Source organism: Kogia breviceps, chromosome 5, assembly GCF_026419965.1.
Source record: "Kogia breviceps isolate mKogBre1 chromosome 5, mKogBre1 haplotype 1, whole genome shotgun sequence".
Taxonomy (NCBI): Eukaryota; Metazoa; Chordata; class Mammalia; order Artiodactyla; family Physeteridae; genus Kogia; species Kogia breviceps.
In genome coordinates this window covers 80,630,846-80,650,521 of record NC_081314.1, presented here as the reverse complement: position 1 = coordinate 80,650,521, position 19,676 = coordinate 80,630,846, and the positions used below count along the sequence as shown (strand labels likewise).

At 43.7% G+C, this 19,676-nt stretch overlaps 1 protein-coding gene across 25 annotated transcripts in view; it reads left to right on the top strand.

The window, feature by feature from the left end:
• Positions 1-19,676, top strand: part of KALRN (kalirin RhoGEF kinase) — a 654,958-nt gene that overhangs the window by 296,355 nt on the left and 338,927 nt on the right. For all 25 annotated transcript variants that reach the window (XM_067034412.1, XM_067034411.1, XM_067034409.1 and 22 more), the window contains one exon: positions 9,107-9,229. In XM_067034412.1, the coding sequence (XP_066890513.1) occupies positions 9,107-9,229 (123 nt within the window). The remainder of the gene's footprint in view (positions 1-9,106; positions 9,230-19,676) is intronic.

Genomic DNA, 19,676 nt, shown 5'->3' with positions numbered 1-19,676 from the left:
ATTTATTTTGATCATACTTGTTCCAAAGAGGGGACAGAAAATGAATTGGTGGTAATTGGCCATTTCAAGTGGTACCCGCATGCTCTCCAGTCTCAGCCGATGGGGAACGGGGTGGTGCCGGCAGAGAAAGAGCTGCTCCCCTTCAGAACTAGTACTCAGTGTGCTGTGCAAGGAGACAGAAACAGTGATTTGATGGCTGTCCTGGGCGCTCACACAAGTCATGCGCACTTGAGCTTTTAACAGAACAAAATGTGTGTGGATACCGATGGCATGCCAACTCTCCTTCCCGACCTCAGAATATCGGCTTCTACAGAGTCAGGGCTGGGCACTGGGAGGTAACAGCTGAGGGGGGCCGTTCTTCAGTTTACTTAACACAACAAAATGCCTTGCCCGTTTTATCATGGGTCAAATTATGACACAAACTTAATAACATATTTCAAATAAGATGATTGATCAGAGAGAGCCAGGGAGGGAATCAGAGAGTTGGGATTCTGGTTTCACAACTATTTGCCAAACAGCTCCCTTTCCTTTAATGGTTTTTGCCCTTTATCACACAGGAAGTTCTCACATCAGGTTGAGTTCATTCACTCATTTATTCAGCAGATGCTCTTTGAGAACATAGCAGTGAACCAAACAGAGCCCCTGCCCATGTGGAGCTTACATTCAGGAAGGAGAGAACACCATCACAAACAAACACATATGTCATAGGTGCTAGAATGACACAGGTGAGCTGAATGAATAAGCCATGAGGTGTGTTTAAGAAGAGATTCCAAGCATGTGAAATGGGACCTACAAAGTCCTTGGGACCAGAATGAGCTGGGTGCATTCATGAAAATAGGAGAATGGCCAGAGTACCTGGTGAGTAGAGAGGAGGGAAAAGGAGTAAACAGTCTGAAGAAATGGGCTGTGTCCAGATCACATCAGGCCTTATAAGCTGTGGGGGGAATTTGGATTTTCTAAGTGTGATAGGAAACAGTTGTAGAGTTTCAATAAGAGGAATGTCATGACTTGATTCTTGTTGAAAGAAATGTTATATTTAAAGATCTGGCTACTGTGTGGAGGGAGTGTCAAGAGTAAAAGGAGGAAGACCACCTAGAGGGCTGATCGGGTGAATGAGGAAAGATGGTGGCTGGGGCTAGGGTGGTTTTGATGGAAATCAGTGTACAGGAAAGAGTAAGGAAGACAGGCTTGCAGCTAAGCAGTTGGGTGAATTGTGGTGCTTTTGCTGACACAAGGAAAACTGGGAGAGGAGGGGAGTGGGGCAGAAGGGAATAAAGAGTTCTGTTTTAGATATGTTAAGCTTGAGGTGCCCATTATAAACCAAACTGGACAGGAAGAGTAGGCAGCTGGATACATGAGTCTCAATCTCAGGAGAGAATTAGGGCTGGAACTGTGAATATGGAAATTACCAGCACATAGATGATATTTAAAGCCATGGAACTGGGTGAGATCATCTAGGGAGTAAGAGAAGAGAAAGAAGAGGTCCGGGGATGAGCCCTCAGGCATTCCAAAATTTAGAGCCTGGGAAGACTAGGAGAATTCAGAAAAGTAGACAACAATGGAGATCAGTGAGCTGGGGGAATTCTCAGTGAGATGGCGTGTCAGGAGCTAAGGAAGAGGTGTTTCCAGAAAAGGGAGACTCTTCCTCTTAAGCGGGGCTGAGCAAGGTGGGTGTCTCTGCAGGGTGGGAAGGCCACAGTGGTCCAGGGAGGTCAGAGTGGAGTGGGCTGAGGATGGCTTTGGTGGGAGGGCACCCCGGCACTGGGAGTCCTCAAGGAAGGGTGGTCCAGAGCAGAGCGAGGAGGGAGTCCCTGTGCAGGCACAGCCTGGTGCAGGTGGAGCCCAAGCAAGGTGAGCAGAGCAGAGAAGGGTGGCCTGGCGTAGGTGTCAGGTGCATAGGTGCAGACAATGAGCAGGTCAAGGAGGTCATCCACGAGGGGCAGGGGCTGTGCAGTGTCATAGCCTGGGCAGATGGAGGAGGGCATCCATGCAGGGAGGGCAGCCCAGCTTAGAGGATTGGAATCCAAACAGGCTGAGGAGGTGTCCATACAGGGGGCTACCCAGAGGAAGTTTACTGGGAGGTGGTCTTGGAATCAACCCCTGAGGAAGGGAAGGGAAGGAGGAGGATTAGACAGAGAGTGAAGTTGAGCTGCAGTGTCATCTCAAGGGAATCCTCAGCCAGCCCTACCGGGCGTTCTGAAGGTTGTCTCAGGGGAGTGAAAACTGGGTCTTTATACTCTGGAGTCTGTCTCTGGGTGCAGGTCAATGTAAGAAGGGGCTTTGGGCAAAGCCACTCTCTTCAGCCAAGGGTAATAATCCCCAAAGGGGACTGACACCCGAGGCTGTCTGCCTGCTGGTGACACTCTCAACAGGGTGGTAAAAAGTCCTTTGTGGCACATCACAGCATCTGCCACCTCCATGGTCTCAAACTACCTCCTTCAAATACTAATTAATCGCAAAGGAATAAGAGTGACTTTCTAGAAAAAGGCTGGAAGACACCACCCTGACCCAGTGATCAAAGTTAACATCATGAGTAATGGGGGAAATTCAAATTATATCCCACATGATAGAATGCAGTGGGAAGAACAAGAATCATTTCTGTGTTATTCCTGATTCCAATCATGAGGAAACATCAGACAAACCCAAACTGAGGGACATTTTGTAAAGTAATAGACCTGTAACTATTAAAAGTGTCAAAGGCAGGAAAGTCAAGGGAAGCCTGAGGAACTCTTCCAGATTAAAGGGACAGCTAAGCATGACACATGCTTCTGGCCTGCATCCTTTTCCTCTAAAAGTCAGTGTTGGGACACATGGGAAAACTTGAATAAGGTCTGGGAATCAGATGGTAGCATTGCTGTCAGGACCATTTGGGTTTGAATCCTGACTCCACTATTTAGTAGCTGTGTGAGCTCAGGCAAGTTAACTAACCACTCTGAGACTCATTTTCTTCATCCAAACATGGGGATAATAACTCTCACCATCCCAGGGTTGTGGTGAGATAGCATAGATGAGATGGTGAGCGTGTGCCCTGGCCTAGTGCTGGACAAAGAGTGAATCCTCCATAGCCTTTTCTTCTGAGGAGGGGAACTGCCCTACCCTCAATGTAATAAAATCATGAAATATTTGAGTTGGAGGGAGATTTAGGGAGATGATGTGGTCCAACATTCTCATTGGAGAAAGTGAGGTTCAGAGAGGAGAAGGCACACACCCAGCTGGGCCACAACTGGTTAGGGGCAGAGCTGGGGTGAGAACCCAGGTTCCTCTGTAAGTTATGGTGTCTTTAATTTAGAATGATCATGATGGTACCACATTTTAATGATGCTTTAGGAACCTAAAGCACTTACATATTAACAGAGCTTAGACACCAACTTAAAACTTTGTTCAAAGGTGGTTGCCTCTAAATGCAGGGGCCTCCTGCACTGGGCTGGGTGATCCTTGAGGTCTTCTCCAACACTAAGATTCTATCATGTTAGAAGAATCCAAAAAATCAGAGTCCTGGGACGGAAAGCAGCTAGGCCCTTGATTTTCTCCCATTAACTCGGTTGTATTCATGGCCACCGTTCCTAAAATATCAATAGTTCTCTTCAAAAGGACTTTTCTCTTCTCCTTAGCAGCTAGAAAGGACTGTCTCCTCCCCTGAAAAGTACTCTGTCTTGATTGTATGCTGGTTGGAATAAACACAATTAGATGAGAAAGAAAGGGGGTGATTAGGGAATTATGCATAATGGCTGTTAGATTGGCTCCCAATTCCGGTTCAGGATGTGAGTATCTCTCTTGGAAAAGGCTGTTCTGGGAAAGGACTAATTCTGGTTGAAAAGTTGGGGCATGAGAAAGGAGAAAGAGCTTTACACGTTGTTTGCAAAACTGCCTGCCTGCCTTCGTGGGGAGAAGTCCCAGGCTGACCAGGGCTGTTGTTTCCAGTGATGGGGCAAAGATCAGGCCTCCTGCTGAATGCGCTGGCACAGCTTCTCCCAAGACAGTAGGCAGCCGTATTTGCCCTTAACAACTCATGGCTATAAACATTCATTGAGTATCTTCTGAGTGTGCAGTGCTGATGGGGACACAGGGGGCAGGCGAGGGATGAAAGGGCAGCATACATTGGTGAAAACCCCATACTTCTTCGGGAGCTACCTATCTGCCAAGTAGTACAGTGGAGAGAGGGTGGATACACACAAAGGGAGAACTTTGAATGCAGGCTGTGAGAGGTACTAAGAGCTACCTATCTAGGGAGTACGGAGCTGGAGACATTCACCCCAAAGTTGTGTGTTGAGGCAGTGAGTTTTGAGTTGAGTTGAGTTCAACGTATCTCACGCAAACCCCTCTGTGCTGAGTACCATGCTGTGTCCAGGAATCACAGGGAGGTCAGAGTCTAGTGGGAGAGACCAGCCTGTGGGCAATAATGGTGGTTTGAACAGAACGGAGAAGAGTGACACCACCCCAGCCTGAGTGGATCGTTAAAGAGAAAAGGCTTTCCAAAACTAGAGTTTGAGACGGCACTTAAAAGGTGAGTAAGAAGGAGCCTGGGAAGTGGATATAGGGAGAAAAAAAGAGATGGACATTTCAAGTGAAGTGAAAAATAGCAAGAACAAAACTCAGGAGGTGAGAAGCAGTTTTGGGGGGTGTTGAGAGGTGGGGCAGGAACTCATTGGAGGTGGGGTTGGGAGGGGTGGACCTGTCGTAGAGGACTTTGCATGTCAGGTTAAGGGGCCCCTCAAAAACCATACCCCAGTGAAATGCCTTCAAGAATACAAGGTTTAACTCCATGTAAGCCTAATTTATATTCTTCAGGTGGATTTTGTGTCCCTAACTTTTTTTTTTATCTTTAGGATCTGGCTATATTAGAAATTCATAATTTACTTTTAAACCTTAGTGTATAAAATTACTCCTTTGAAATTAAAGGCACATCTTGCCAGAATGAGATTGACAGCTATCACTGGGTGCTACTTCCCACTCAAGTTCAGAGGCACACCTGTCATTTATCAAAACCAGAGTGTGAGTATGAAAATTGAAAGAAAACTTAACAAAAAAAAATCTGTCATCTTTGTGCTATCCCTTGTGACTCACTTGCTTGTGTACCAGTGACAAGTTCCTCTTCCTGGGGGTCAGGCTTCCACCTGCCTCTGCATCACCCCGAGGCCCCATCACCAAATCCTGGCTGTTCTCTCCCCTAAACATTACTGAAACCTGACTCTCCACGGACACTGCCACTGGCCTCGCCTGAGCTACCATCACCTCTTGTCAGGATTTCCGCAGGAACCTCCTGTTTTCCTACCTCTGTTCCTGTCTTCCAACAACTGATTCTCCACAAAGCAGTCAGAGCAATAATTTTTAAATGCAGATCTGATGGTGTCTTTCTCCTCCTTCAGCCCTTCAGTGGCTCTTAGGCTAACGCTGAAGTCAGACTCAGCACACCAGGGCTCAGCTCTACCTGGTGCCTGCCTCCTCGGGGTGCATTTCCTACTTACACCTACTCAAACCATGCTGATCTTTTCAATTCCTAATTTGGTTAAGTCCTACTGTCTCTCAGGCCTCACTTCTTCAGAGTGGGCTTCGCTGGCCGCTGGCCGTTGGCACTTTTCACCCTTGCAATTAGTGATGAATTGTGTGATTTCTTATCTAGTGCTCGTTACCCACCTAGACTGAGTTCCCGGAGTCAGGGACGAGCCTGCCTTGTTTAATCCTGCACTCTGGGCTGTCCTAGTGCCTGGCGCTAGGCCACCATAAGGCTAATAATAAATATCTATTTGAATATGTGAATAGTCGTAGCCCACACATGCTTCTCTGCATCCTTAAGACTCTTCCTTCAGACAAAAACAAAAGGAAAAAACCTCCTATTGTTGGAAACACTTAAATATCAATTCAAAGCCATCAATAGGTATGATTAACTATCATCCTGTACTATCCTAACTACAACTGATAATTGACTATTTTAAATAAGATCTTGTAGATGAGAGAAATTACATAGGGACCAGCTAATAAGGGGCACCTTGATGGGAGCTTACATTTTGATAGGGTCCAGGGTAAGGCTAGAAACTCAATTTATTCTTCAACCAGTGACGTTCAGATTCTGGGACTCACCAGACTTCTGATGCTGCACTTTAATTTACAGTGTGTCACGTAATTGTCAGGCACCGCTGGTGTCCGTTCAGAAGCACATTTCTCTGCTGTGCAGTCCACGTAGGAAGCTGGATTGTATTCCCAGGGTTGGGAGCCATGAAATCAAAGGTCAAGAGAGCATATGGCTTAAATATTTGTACCAGGCCATGCTGGCTCTAAAAGAACTCTCTGAAACAGAATTGTCAGAAATCAACATTTTGAACAGTGCATCATATACTGATTCCGTTTTTCTGTCCTCAGATGCTTTTTCTGTCTCTACATATTACTAAAGTAATCTTGTTCACATCCTAAATCATTTGCTTTTGTTTTGTTAAATTGATTTTCCTGCAGTCCCTGACCCCTCATTGAGGTTGCATGTGTTTTTCCCACAGCTCCAGTTCTAATGGCAGAAGCTGTACTAAATGGAGGCAATGTAACAACACAGAGCAAAGTTATGTTTAAACTAAGTAAAAGCCTCTCAAATATGAAATAGATTTTTAAGTGATTAAAGTAGAGCTGATTAAGTAAACTAAGTGTCACTAACTGAAAACTCATTGACATTTTAAAGAAAGCAAAATAAACAGTAAACAAATTGCTTTTTAAAAAAAGTTTAAAAGTTGTGAAAGCACCCCCAGGGAGTATAAAAGCTAACCATTTGTGAACTAGTAGATGAAAAACATTTCTCTCTAACCAGTTTGCTTTAGAATATTTATTAAAGCTAGAGATTAAAAATGAAAAGGGATAAAATAAAATTCATGAAAAAAAGTGCCAGACAAGCAAGTCACACTTAACTGCTCAAAACAAAATTAAAAAAAAAATTGTAACCTGAATATACGTCATAAATTCCAAAGCACGCATGAAAAGCTATAAGACAGCTCCTTTGTATATAAAAATTATCTCCAAGCTTCAATTCATTCTCAAAAGGGGATTAATAAAAGTTTAAATATGCATAAAAATTATAAAACTACACTAACCATGGTACACAATATATGAGAAACTTTGTGACTAGAAATGTTTGTCTTTAACCTTGCATGCTGACCCCCATCATCCCTGTCCGGTATAGAATGGGATCAAACTGTGGCAAATCAAGTAAAAATACACTCTCCTGACTTTTGTCGCCGAAATATCACCGTAAGTAACTCAAGAGAAAAGTAGGCTCTTCTTTATTCTAAGAAAAGAATATCTAAACTTCCTTTCAGTGCTGCCTTTCAGAGTTTGCAAAAGGTAAAAATTCAGTTCATTTACTATTGCAATTTCTTTTTACAGATGTGCCTCCAGAATATTAAAAAAATATTGCCAGAATTTGTTAGTGTTTAAAATCTTTTTAAAATTGAAGTATGGTTGACTTCAGGTGTACAGCAAAGTGATTCAGTTAGATATGTATTTTTTCAGATTATTTTCCATTACTGGTTATTACAAGATATTGAATATAGTTCCATGTGTTATATAGTCTATCCTTGATGCTAAAGGGCTTAAAATCTTTACACTAATGTTTAGATAAAGTCATTTTTGCAAAAGCCTTCTTTTTTCCTTCATTTTAGTGGACGATTTACCTGACCTGGCTTTGTATCGCGCATTTTTGTTAAACCTCATTTTTATATTCATATGTGCATTTCTCTAACCAACACCATCTTGGTATGGCTTTATGATACTGCCATCTAAGACTTTGAAAGCTTCCATACTTTGTACAACTGCAGGCATAAATTTATCTCAAATGTCAGAGGAATTGAAGCCAAAGGCTAAATTCCGTAGAAACAGAACTCTCACGTCTTCAGTTCAGGCAATGATTTGGTCTCTCTGCTTGCCACAGGGCAATCTGTAGAAAAAAACAGAATTAAAATGCCCTTTTAAACAGGGCTAGTTCATCTAAATCATTTTCCCAAAAGTCATTCTACAATCTGAGAAAGCTAGTACCTCATTAATCAAATGTTTAGTTGACGTTTACTATAGTAGGAAGAGAGTGGGCTTAGTTGAGTCTTGGCAGGATCTGCAACAGGTGTGTCTGTGCTGTAATTCTGATTCAGTTGTGGCCATCTGATTTAGTGAGTGCCAACTCCTCAGGGCCCAAATGAACTGCTTCCCTTCTCCCTGGGAGGCACACATTTTTGTTGGGTTACAGTGGGCAAATGCAAAATCGGCTAAAGGCTTTGATCCTCCCTACATTTCAAGGCTTTTACTAAGGGCTTTCCACTCCCCCGTCAAGTACCCCTCAGGACAACATATTTTCTCATCTTCTAAGCATCCCCTCACTCATTCCTCTACTGCTCCAGCCCCCTCTTTTCTAGCTTCTCACAACTCCGAGGAAAATGTCTTGAGGCCAAATCACTAGACCTTAAGCCTGGAGAACATGGAGTCTCTCTCTACTGCTACCCAAGAGCATCATAGATACTAAAGACCTTACTTTATTTTGTTGGTTGGTGGGTTGGTTGATGTTGATTGGAGGAGAAAGGTGGAAGGAAGCCAGAGAGGGCAGTTGTCCTGGTGGCGTAGCTCCAGTTAGGGACTGACTACTCTGTACTTTACTCCCAAGATTAGGAAGGGAGTCCCAGGAGAACAATGAGGTAGGATCCCCATGACTTGATGCCACTGCCATGAGCATTTTTATGGTGGAGTGAGTGCCAAGGAACTGCCCTGACCTGACACTGCCTAATTTCCTGCAAATGTGTCTGACTTTGTATGGTTGGAGTCAAAGTAGTGAGAGGGTTAAAAACTGTGCCTGGCAGTCTGTGTAACTTGTTTAAAATAATGGGCTAATTAAGGCCGAGAAAACTGAAAAAGTGATGAGGGGGTATGCTGGAGATCAAAGAGAAAGAGCTGAACTTAGTTAAGGGTGGGATTGTTGTATTGCCCATGACAGTAATGAAATCCCTGTGTCTATTGTGGATTGAACATTTATACCCGGACTGCTGCTTTCTGATTGGGATGGGGACTCTAATAGCCTAGCAGTCACATATGTTGTCACATGTCTTTTGCCAAGGAGTCATTGTTTCTGTCTTCCTTCTCTGACTAGGTGTTAGATTGGATTGAAAACCACGGCGAGGCCTTTCTCAGCAAGCACACAGGGGTCGGGAAGTCTTTGCATCGAGCCCGGGCCCTGCAGAAGAGGCACGATGACTTTGAAGAGGTGGCTCAGGTGAGATGCTGTGTATGGTTGTATGTGTGTGTGGAGTGGTGAGGGAGACCAGGGCTGTGGCTTTGGTGTTTGATGGGATAGCGCATGGCTTCTGGGCTGCCTTCCCGCCTGATGCAAGGAGACCCTTGTCTGCTCTCGGATCACTAGGTGAGTGGTAAATTAGTATTTTGTCAACAGTGATCAGTTGCAGTGTAATGAGTAAGGCAGGGAAGGGCCAGCTGGGAAAGGTATCACTAAGGGATGGAGAGGTGGATGCTGCCGGAGTAGTGAGGGTGACAAAGCTAGAGTTTGCTACATCACGGCTTTAGCCAGGGCTGGCTCTGATTCCCTTACGTAGGCAGCCCTCAGTGGGGGAGTCCTGCTGGGCATTGTCCAGAGCCCCAACCTCACCCGGGGAGGCGACCAGCCCCAGACAGATGTGAGCTGTGGGTGTGAAAGGAGAGGGCCTGCCAAGAGCCAAAGGAATCTGCTGGCGGACAGGAAGTAGTGGGAACGGACCAGGGCTGCTCCCCATCCCTAGGGGAGCTGCAAGGGATGCTGGAGGGTGAGAGGCCTGACGGAGCCAGAGAGACCGTGTCAGCAGAGACCTGAACCTGCGGAGGCAGGTGGATGAGACCCAACCTATGGGATAAAGAAAACCTCATAGGGAATCTCTGTGCACTGTTGGTTGGAATGTAATAATGGTGCAGCCACTGTTAAAAACAGTATGGCAGTTCCTCAAAAAATTAAGCATAGAATTACCACATGATTCAGCAATCCCACTTCTGAGTATATACCCAAAAGAATTAAAAGCAAGGATGCGAAAAGATATTTGTACACCCATGTTCAAGCAGCATTTTTCACAGTAACCAAAAGGTGAAAGCAACCTAAGTGTCCATCGACAGATGAATAGATAAACCAAATATGGTATATACATATAATGGAATATTATTTGGTCTTAAAAAGTAAGGAAGTATGACACATGCTACAGCATGGATGAACCTTGAAGATAGATACTATGCTATGTGAAATGTCAGTCACAAATGGACAAATATCATATGAGTCCACTTATATGAAGTACCTAAAATAGTCAAGTTTATGGAGATAGAAGGTAGAAGGGTGGTTGCCAAGTGCTGATGGGGAGTTATTATTTAGTGGGTGCAGAGTTTCAGTTTTGCAAGGTAGAGATTTTGGGAGATGGATGGTGGTGATGGTTGCACAACAGTGTGACTCAGTGCCCCCGAACTTTTAAGTTTTCTGTTACGTTTATTTTACCACTACCAACAGTACCACCACCACAAGAACAAAAACCAGCCTCATAGCCACACAAAGGATCTTTTACAGCATGAGCTGGACTATGCCAACATGATAAAGACACAGGCCCAATGTGCCTCTGGTGGACAAGATGTATTACAGACCCAAAATATCTGGGTGGCCAGGCATTCTGGTGCCTGTCCAGTCTGTTAGGGGGCAAAGGATGGAAGAGGGTCATCCAGACTTGCTGCTTGCTGAGAGTGGGCATGTGGTACCTAGGACCATCTGTTGGAGTAGAGCCATCCCATAGCTTTGGTGCCCCTGCCTTTTGGCTGTCCTGTGGTTCAGCCCTCCTCACTTGGGGAGGACATCCCCAGAGCCACCCACCGCCCTGATCCAGCCCACTCCTCCTTGCTCTCTTACTGCTGTGGCCTCATAGGCAATGCCAGCTGTGGTCACAGGCCCATGAGGGGGCTGTCATTTTTGTGTGTTGTTACAACCAAACAAGCCTCGTGGCCTCCCCAACCTCAACCTCATTTCTTCCAGTTGCTCCTCCCCCTTCTCGCTGGTGCCTGATATGCCCTTCCAATGGGACAATGCCTTTCAGTTAGTGCCAGAGACACATTAACGTAAATTCATACTAAAGAAAGAACGGACACAGTTTTGAGAGCTTATGGGCCTATTAAGTGTTTTATCTCCCACCAACCCTGAACGATAGACAGTATCAGCCTTGTTGTATAGAAGACGATGCTAAGGATCAGAAAGTCCTTCAGTGCCTTTGTCATCTAGCTTGTCGGTGGTTCTGTGGGGATTTCAACCCAGGTGTGAGTCCAGACTCATGTTCTTACCCTAACCCCATGCTGTCCTTCCTTACTGAGGTGGAGGAATTGGGTGTAAAATTCATTGCCAGTGTCCTCATGGAAAGTACAGGACAAAGAGCAAGAATGGGGTAGGGGAGGCTTCCCCTGTCACAGGCATTATTTTCCCTGGTCCTGCCAATGAGTAATCTTTTGATATAATCCACTTGTCTCTGCCTCTGCTTCCTGATAAGACTGTGTCTTTATGAGAGAGAAGAGAGAGTGTACCTTCCAAAAGGCTCCTGCTTTTAGGAGGTTTTCAGAGGATGTGGACCACAAAGGGAACACCTCAGTGAACGGCCATGAGATCACTGCATCATTCTCCTGTAAACAGGCCTCTAGAGATGGGTCTCGTAGTCTGGAGATGAATCCTGTCTTGTTCCCTCATCCCTATTCTGGGGAAGGGTGTGGGCAGTGGAGCTGCCTAGCATCCTGGAATTGGTAGTCCACATAGGAAAACCACCTCCAACCATGGCCAAGGCAGGTGGGTGGTCAGCAGCCACCAGCGTCAGCCCTGCTCTTTTCTGTGCAGTGTGACCATTACGCTCAGGTACTGAGAAAGGGGGCAACCCAGGCAGGAAAGGGCGCTCTTTTTCTTGCTTCTCTCCTCACTAGGTGAGGGCCACTGGGAGGAGAGAAGTGAATTTAGTCAGGAATTGGATAGTTCTTGAGTTAGTCAGAGATCAGTGACACACAGTGAAAGAATTAGAAACCTGTTCCTGGTTGTTGTGGGCTGCTGCTTATGAGATACGGTCAGGAAGGGCATCACACATGGGGTGAAGTTGGAGACGGGGGGCCGCTGGTCAGCAGCACTACACAGGGTCATGATTCAGTGAAGGAGCCTCTTTCAGCTTTGTGATTTTATGATTCTTCCACCTGAGGCTGGTATGACAAGGGAACTCTGAGCTCCCATTCTCTGCATTCAGATTTTAAAAATTGTCTTGAGTCAAAGTAGGAAGAGAGCTGTTTCATCTGTCACCGCTGGACATGTACCCTTCTGCAGGGAAGAGCAGAGAAATGGCTACCTGTGGGGAGGGGTCCAGGGGCAGCATAAAGGCCCTGAACGAACACCTCTCCACTCTTGGGATAGTGGGGGCACCTTTGATTCTCACCATTGGTTAATCTTTGGAGTAAAGACATTTAAGGCAGTCATTAAAATAAATACAAATGATACCTGTGAAGAATGAATGTAGCAATTCATTATCTGTCATTAAACTTTAAAACTTAAATCTTGTGTTGAGTAGCTCTTGAACACGTTTTAAATTCTTCAACTATCATTTGAAGGAAATGAATAAATATTTATGATCCTCCCTTCATCCTGCAGATGGCACTCTTTGAATAGCCTACGTAGAAGCCGAGCTGCGTGAGGAAAGGAGCCTCAGTCATGACAGCCTGACAGGCAGGTGGTGAGGGGCCAGGGCCAGGGAATGCACCAAGGGGCTGTCTCTACAGGTCTTTCTAGTCTAAGCTGCTGAGATTGTCCATGCTCAAATAGAAGAGCTGGGGACCAGTGGGAACCCCTCCTGCTCCAGATAGATACTTGAGTTGCCTGTAAATTCATCAAATGACTCAGGCCATAGCATAAATCAGATTTAAAAAAAACACGTATTACTTATATATACATATATATAATATATATATAGTGTGTGTGTGTGTGTGTTGCATGTTAGCTGTCATTGGGAGTATGAACAGGCATAGGGATGGAATTGCTTCCCGTAAGAGCATAGCTTTCAGGGGATAGATGCATCCATATCTGCCCAAGAGGTAGAGTGGGCAGTGGTACTGACATTTTGTCCTGAGATATTTTCTGTGACTCAGTAGGGGAGTACTCAAGTGCCTGTGGTTTAGAGAGCAGCTGTGCCTGCTGTTATTGGTCTGCTTTATGACCTCATCTGAAATGCCAGACTCTCTGTAAGCTAGTTTAGTCAAAATAGCAAGCATTTACATTCAAATATATATTATTTAAAATCTCAAAGCACCAAGTCACATTTAAGCAGCTAAGCATCAGTGTAACACTTTTGAAAGAACAGACCATCCACAGAAAGGTTTAAAGAAATACAAAAACACGGGCACAATTAAGTACTTCATTCTATAATCTCTAGTTAGTTATTTCCGTAGCTGACCCTTGCTTTTTCTTCAAACTTGAATAGAATACATTAAAAATAAAAAAAAAAAAACTCATTCTGAGCCTTGGGGACAAAATAGGCAAAAATGGAAGGGAAACATTTTAGTGGACCCATCAGTGACCTTGCCCATTAAAGATATTCAAAGTGTAATCAGCTAACCTACCAGAGTACTAAGGGTGACTAGAATAGGGTAATCCATAGAGATGGAAAGCCTCTGCCCACAGAGTTGGACAGTTCATTCAGTTTCCATTTCCCATCAAGTCTCTGTGTTGGGCACCGTGGAAAATGAAAGAGATGCAGTTTCTGTCTTGAGGAACTCACAGTCTAATGAAAAACATGCAGCCAGAGTATTCTAAACCTCTAAGAAGTCCCACAATAAGAGAGGAGACATAATCTTTACTCTTTTAAGGTTTTCAAGGAGTGCATCTAGTGAAACCAAGATAAACCCTTAGTTCACTTGGTGATCCAGAAAAAACACCTGCCTTGCGGTAGTGTAGTGACCTTTGGAGTAAGTTACATCTTTCTTTTCACGCCTGAGATGGTGACCAAGTATAGCAGCTGCAAATGCAAGCAGAAGGGAGAGAGGGGAGAGATTAAACAGGTACTTTTCCACACTCCAGTTTCTTTTTTCACATTCTATTTTTTATTTTTTTTAACATCTTTATTGGAGTATAATTGCTTTACAATGGTGTGCTGGTTGCTGCTGTATAACAAAGTGAATCAGCTATACATATACATACATCCCCATATCTCCTCCCTCTTGTGTCTTCTACCCTCCCCAGTTTCTTAGAGATGATGAAAGGTTCTTAGGCAGGATGAAAAAAGATAGAAAGCCAGGAAAATGTTGATAAATTAATGTCATGAAATGGGCAAGTGGAAGAATGTGAAATGGCAGAGAAATGAAGGACAGTCTTACCCTTTGGATCTTGCCTGGCACTCTTCCCATTGGGGTGGACTCAGGACATTCCTTCCACAAAGCACTAGGGAGAAGTTACTGGCATGAGCTGATGGGAGGGGTCTTGTGACCACTGTCAAGAAGAAGAAAGATGTTTTATATGGTGGTTAATTCCCAAACAAGGGTTTTGAAGGTCATGTTGTATACACTTGATGTGGAAAATTGAGAAGGGGTCGGAGCCAATATCTAAGATATTATAGAAAGCCTGCCAAGAACTTCTCATCAAGATTATGAATTGTCTCCCCACTTTTGTTGCTTCCTGTGTGGAACAAGTGGCAAACTCAGAAGGAACTGGGACTGTATTCCTAATGACTTTAAAGTTCTGGGTAGCACACTGAAAGATTCAAAAGCACAGGTGATGTATTTATCTTTTGTTCCGTGTGATGGTAGTGACTGTGGAAAAGAAGGGAGGCCGAGAAACAAATGGCTACTTGTGTAGATGGTGTTTTAAAAAGTCTTCTGGACTATATCCTATGGAGCCAGGATGATGGACGTCTGGCAAGGGGCAGAGTGCATCTTGTAAAGATTGGGAAGGATGCGCTTTGGCAGAAAACCTTGTTGATCTGTCTAGAAGGATTTAAGCGAATTTTGAAGTAGAAGGAAAAAATTACTCCAGTAAAGCCAAAAGCAGACATGTGAGGCCCACGGGTGACACAGAAAGAAGCATCTTCTGAAGGAAATGCCCTTAGGTCAACTTAGGTTAAAGAAAAATACCAAGAATACAGATTGCAAACAATATTTATAGCCTTATCTATATATCAACAAAAGGCATGTGTAACAAGTAAGGTACTTAAACTTTAACACAAGAAGATAAATATAAATATTCCTGAGATTTTAGGGTATTGAGCTTGTAAGTAAAAAATGGCAATTGAAGAAGATTGTCTGTTTAAAGGACTCGTTTAATAAGAGGGGTGAGGATATATAAGAAAGGTTCTCATCTATATGAGATCTACAAACCTGAGGGTAGTAAACAATATGGAGGGTAGTAAACAATATGGAGACATAATAGAGATTAAAGGAAAGCAAACAAAAAGCCATGATTGTGACTGGAGAGGACCATAATATCCTCCATCAAATGGAGGATATGGGAAATTCTGATATAATTTTAGTTCTGGCTCAAGGAAAACTATGGTGGTTATCAGAGCCCTCAAATTTCCTGGCATCTCCTGTAAATTCTGTGACACCATAAATAAAACATCAATAAGTTGATGAGAGCAAAGTGTTCTACAATGTAGAGAGCGGATCATTGTAGAAAAGCTCAAAAGAGTATAGATTATGTCTAGACTCTCTCGAGAACCTTGACTTTTAGATAAAAGGGTATAGACATTGCTCTTAGAACAAAGGAGAATAGTAAAGACTTTTGAGTGATGATGCAAATTAAAATATACTCTCTAAACCAGAGAAATAAGGATTTCTCTATATACTGTTTAGATCACATGTAGAATACTGTGTCTAATTCTAGAAAATATATTTTCAAAAGAATATTGACAAACTATGCTGTAATTGTTGGAAGGCTGCCAAGATAGTGAAGTTGAAGTAACTGGATATGTCCAATTCTGAGTAAATAATTTTTTTTATGGAAGGGGAGGTAGGTTTGATAGTTGAAAGGTTCCTATAGAAGAGGTAGGGTGGAAGGTATAGTGAAGCTAATTTTAGTTTAATTCACGTATCATTTGTAACACACGGTTGCTTTTTTATGAGCTGTCCAAAACCAGAATGAAATATCTTGTGATGTAGTGTGCTTCTCATCATGGGAGGTTTTCCAGCAGAGGCAACCCTTTTTCCCCTAGGATATGTAAAAAGCTAAAAACAAACAAATAAATAAAAAGACACCAAGACTACCTTTTTTGGACCCTGTTTCTCCTCCCCTTGAAAGCCCAAATTCTTGAGAGAACAGTTTATATTTGCATCTGCCCTTACTTCCTTACTTCCCAGATGCCCTTTGACCTCTGCCATTGGGCTTCTATTCTCTCTGGCCAACAGAGGTTAATCTTACCAAAGTCTCCACCTGAATGTTTCTTTTTGTTTGTTAAATCCAAAGGATATTTTTCAGATATTAATTGGTCTTCCTGAAGCATTTGACCCTGTCAACCACTTCCTTCTTTTTAAATTCACTTGTCCTCAGCCTGCCATGACACCTGGCTCTCTTGGTTTCTTTATGTCTTTCTGACTGGTCCTTCTTAGACTCTTCTCCTTTTCCCCCAGGATTTGTTCCCCAACCCTCCTCTTCTCATTTTATGATTTTATACTGCATGATTTTATACTCTTTCCCACCCTCAGCTGCCCCCTTACTCTGATGGCTTCCAAATCTGTGTCTCATCTCTGATCTTACCCCTGTGCTTCCTGTTCGAAAATACACTGGCTTTCTGGACACATCCACTTCGACTTTCCAGAGGGTTCTCAAACCCAATGTGACCAAAATTTATTTGATCATCTCCTTCCCCTTCCACGTGTGCTCTTCCCCCTGTATTCCCCGTGCCGGTGAAGAGCACCAACCACCTGCTTGAGCCAGAAACTTGGGAGTCATTCTTAACTCTCACCCCTCATGAGCCCTTCACAAAGTCCTACTGATTCTATGTCTTTAATATGTCCCTTTCCTCCCATCTTCATTGCCACTGCCCTAGAGCAGAGTCTCATTTTCTCTTGATTGGATTATTGCAATATCCTCCTGTTTTCCCTGACTCTAGTCATGGTCTCCTTAAATCCATGCCCAAATTGCTACCAGAGTGGTTTTCCTAAAATGCACATCTCATCATGCTACTCCATTTGTTATGGAACTCATGGGTGTTGTCCCATTGGGATAAAGGTCAAACTCTTGATATTATAGACCTTTAATGACCTGGCTGCTGACTTCTCTGGTTTTACCTTTTATCCCTCCTGTGCTCCCTCTACCCAACTCGATAGTCCTGTCTCCCAGAGTTTACGTGAACATGTCATGCTCTCAAGACTCAGTGCCATCTCCTCTTTAATCCTTCCCAACTCCTTAAGTTTGACTACCCCGACCAACTTCTGTGCATCTTTGAACACTCATCTCAAGTATCGCCTCTTCAGGAAGCCTTCAGCGGCCTCCATGGCTTGGATTGAATACTTTTCTAAGGCATCCACTTTTTCTGGTCACATCGCTATCATGGTAGTTATCATGCAGTGTCATAATCAATTTTATGATGGCCTCACTCCCCAGCTATGACCTTCCTTAGAGCAGGAATTTTATTTTATTAGCCTTTTTATCCCAATGCCTAGCATGGTGAGCCTAACATGCAATTGGTGCTTGAAAAGTAAAGGAATGAATGGTATTCATTCCTTTGTTGGGTGGCTATCAGGCCAGGTGATGTCTAAGGTCCTTTCCAACTCTAAGAATGATAAGTGGAAGAGAGGTAGATTAGATGAATATTCATAAAAACACAGGCCCCAGGAACATATAACCTGGGACCTAACTGAGAGCCATCTTCATAGAATTAGTAGGATTGCCCTGAGCTGGAGTTGGCATGGACAGCCCCAGTCCAGGATCTGGCACTTGGGAAGAAGCAGCTTTGGAGCCAAATTTTGAGTGAGTTCTTTGGACTCTTCCATATTTTTTTAACTGAAAACAAAAACAAAAAAAACCTAAAACATTATTTCAGATGAAATTATTTCCTGTGAATTGGTTTCATAGGAAACCAATTTTGACAAGAGGGCATGGTAATCCTTACTCAGTTCATTTCCCCAGCCTCACTAAGTTTCCATGATTTTCCGGCTGAGATAGTTATCATCACACTGTGCCTGACTGCTAGGGAGACTTTAATCCTCTCCCTCTGTTAGTTGAAATGTGATGAAGTTCTTTTTCCCTTTCAAAAATTCTCCCGTGTTGGAGATGAATAAGATTGGTTCTTTTCAAGGAGATCTTAAAGGCAACAACAAAAGAAAAGGTAAATTAGACAAAAGAAGTATACCGATTTTATGTTAAGTGTATTGATTTGAGTCCAAGACAACTCTAGTCATACTTTTTATTCAGTCTATCGTGTTCACTGATAGACATGTTTTCCTTCTTCCTGTTGAGGACATCCTAATAACAACAGCAGTAATGATAATAACAATAACACTTACTGAATACTTTCTATGTGCCAGACACTGTTCGCTTCATTCTCATAACATCCCATGAGTTAGGTATTGATATTCCCACTTACAGATAAGGAGTCGGAGGCAAAGAGGTGAAATAATAGCTCAAGTTGGCAAAGCTAGTAAGGGGTGGAACTGGGATTCAAACCCAGTAGTCTGGCTCCAGAGCCCAGGCTCTCAACTCCTTTGCCACAGAGTCTCTTGATCCACAAAAGCTTTGGACGTCTCTGGGATTGGGCCTGACAGTGTCCTCAGTTTCACCCCAGAACCAGTTCCTAATCCTTTTTCTATGTGTGGATCCAGGTAGCCACTCAGACAACCATGTGTTAGCACTGTGGCCACAGGACTGCTGAGTGACAGTCTTTCCTTCCTTGTGCCTAATAATTCCCTTGGACTCCAGGGTCACCTTCATGACCCTCTATGACATCTTCTTCATCTAAAAGCTCTGTGTGACCTCAGGGCTCTGGGAATCCTATGACTGCCTCTCATCTTTCTCTACCCATCCTCTGCCTTATATGAAACACGTGTACCCACTATTGGTGACAGCTGGCTCTGTTTTCTGCTGGCGCTTGTCCTGTTTAACAATTAACTTGGCCAGTATCTAGCCTGAGTCTTCATTTCCATTTTCTAGCACAAAGTGGACTATACTTGGCCCAGCCCAGAATATTATTTTGTCTTTCTTTTTTTTTTAATTAATGTATTTATTTTTGGCTGCATTGGGTCTTGGTTGCTGCACATGGGCTTTGTCTAGTTGCGGTGAGCAGGGGCTACTCTTCGTTGTGGTGCATGGGCTTCTCATTGCGGTGGCTTCTCTTGTTGCGGAGCACGGGCTCTAGGCACGCGGGCTTCAGTACTTGTGGCTCACGGGCTCTAGAGCGTGGGCTCAGTAGTTGTGGCACACAGGCTTAGTTGCTCTGCGGCATGTGGGATCTTCCCGGACCAGGGATCGAATCTGTGTCCCCTGCATTGGCAGGCGGATCCTTAACCACTGCGCCACCAGGGAAGTCCTATTTTGTCTTTTTCTTTTTACCTTTTGCTAAGGTCAGGCTATCATTAATGAAACCTCCTTGTTTCCAGAACACATCTCCCTTGATAGCTCCACAAGCCTGTTTGAGACATCCCTCTCAGTTCCAATTTCCCTCTATTTGGACATATGATACAGTGAAGAAAAGTGTAGCATT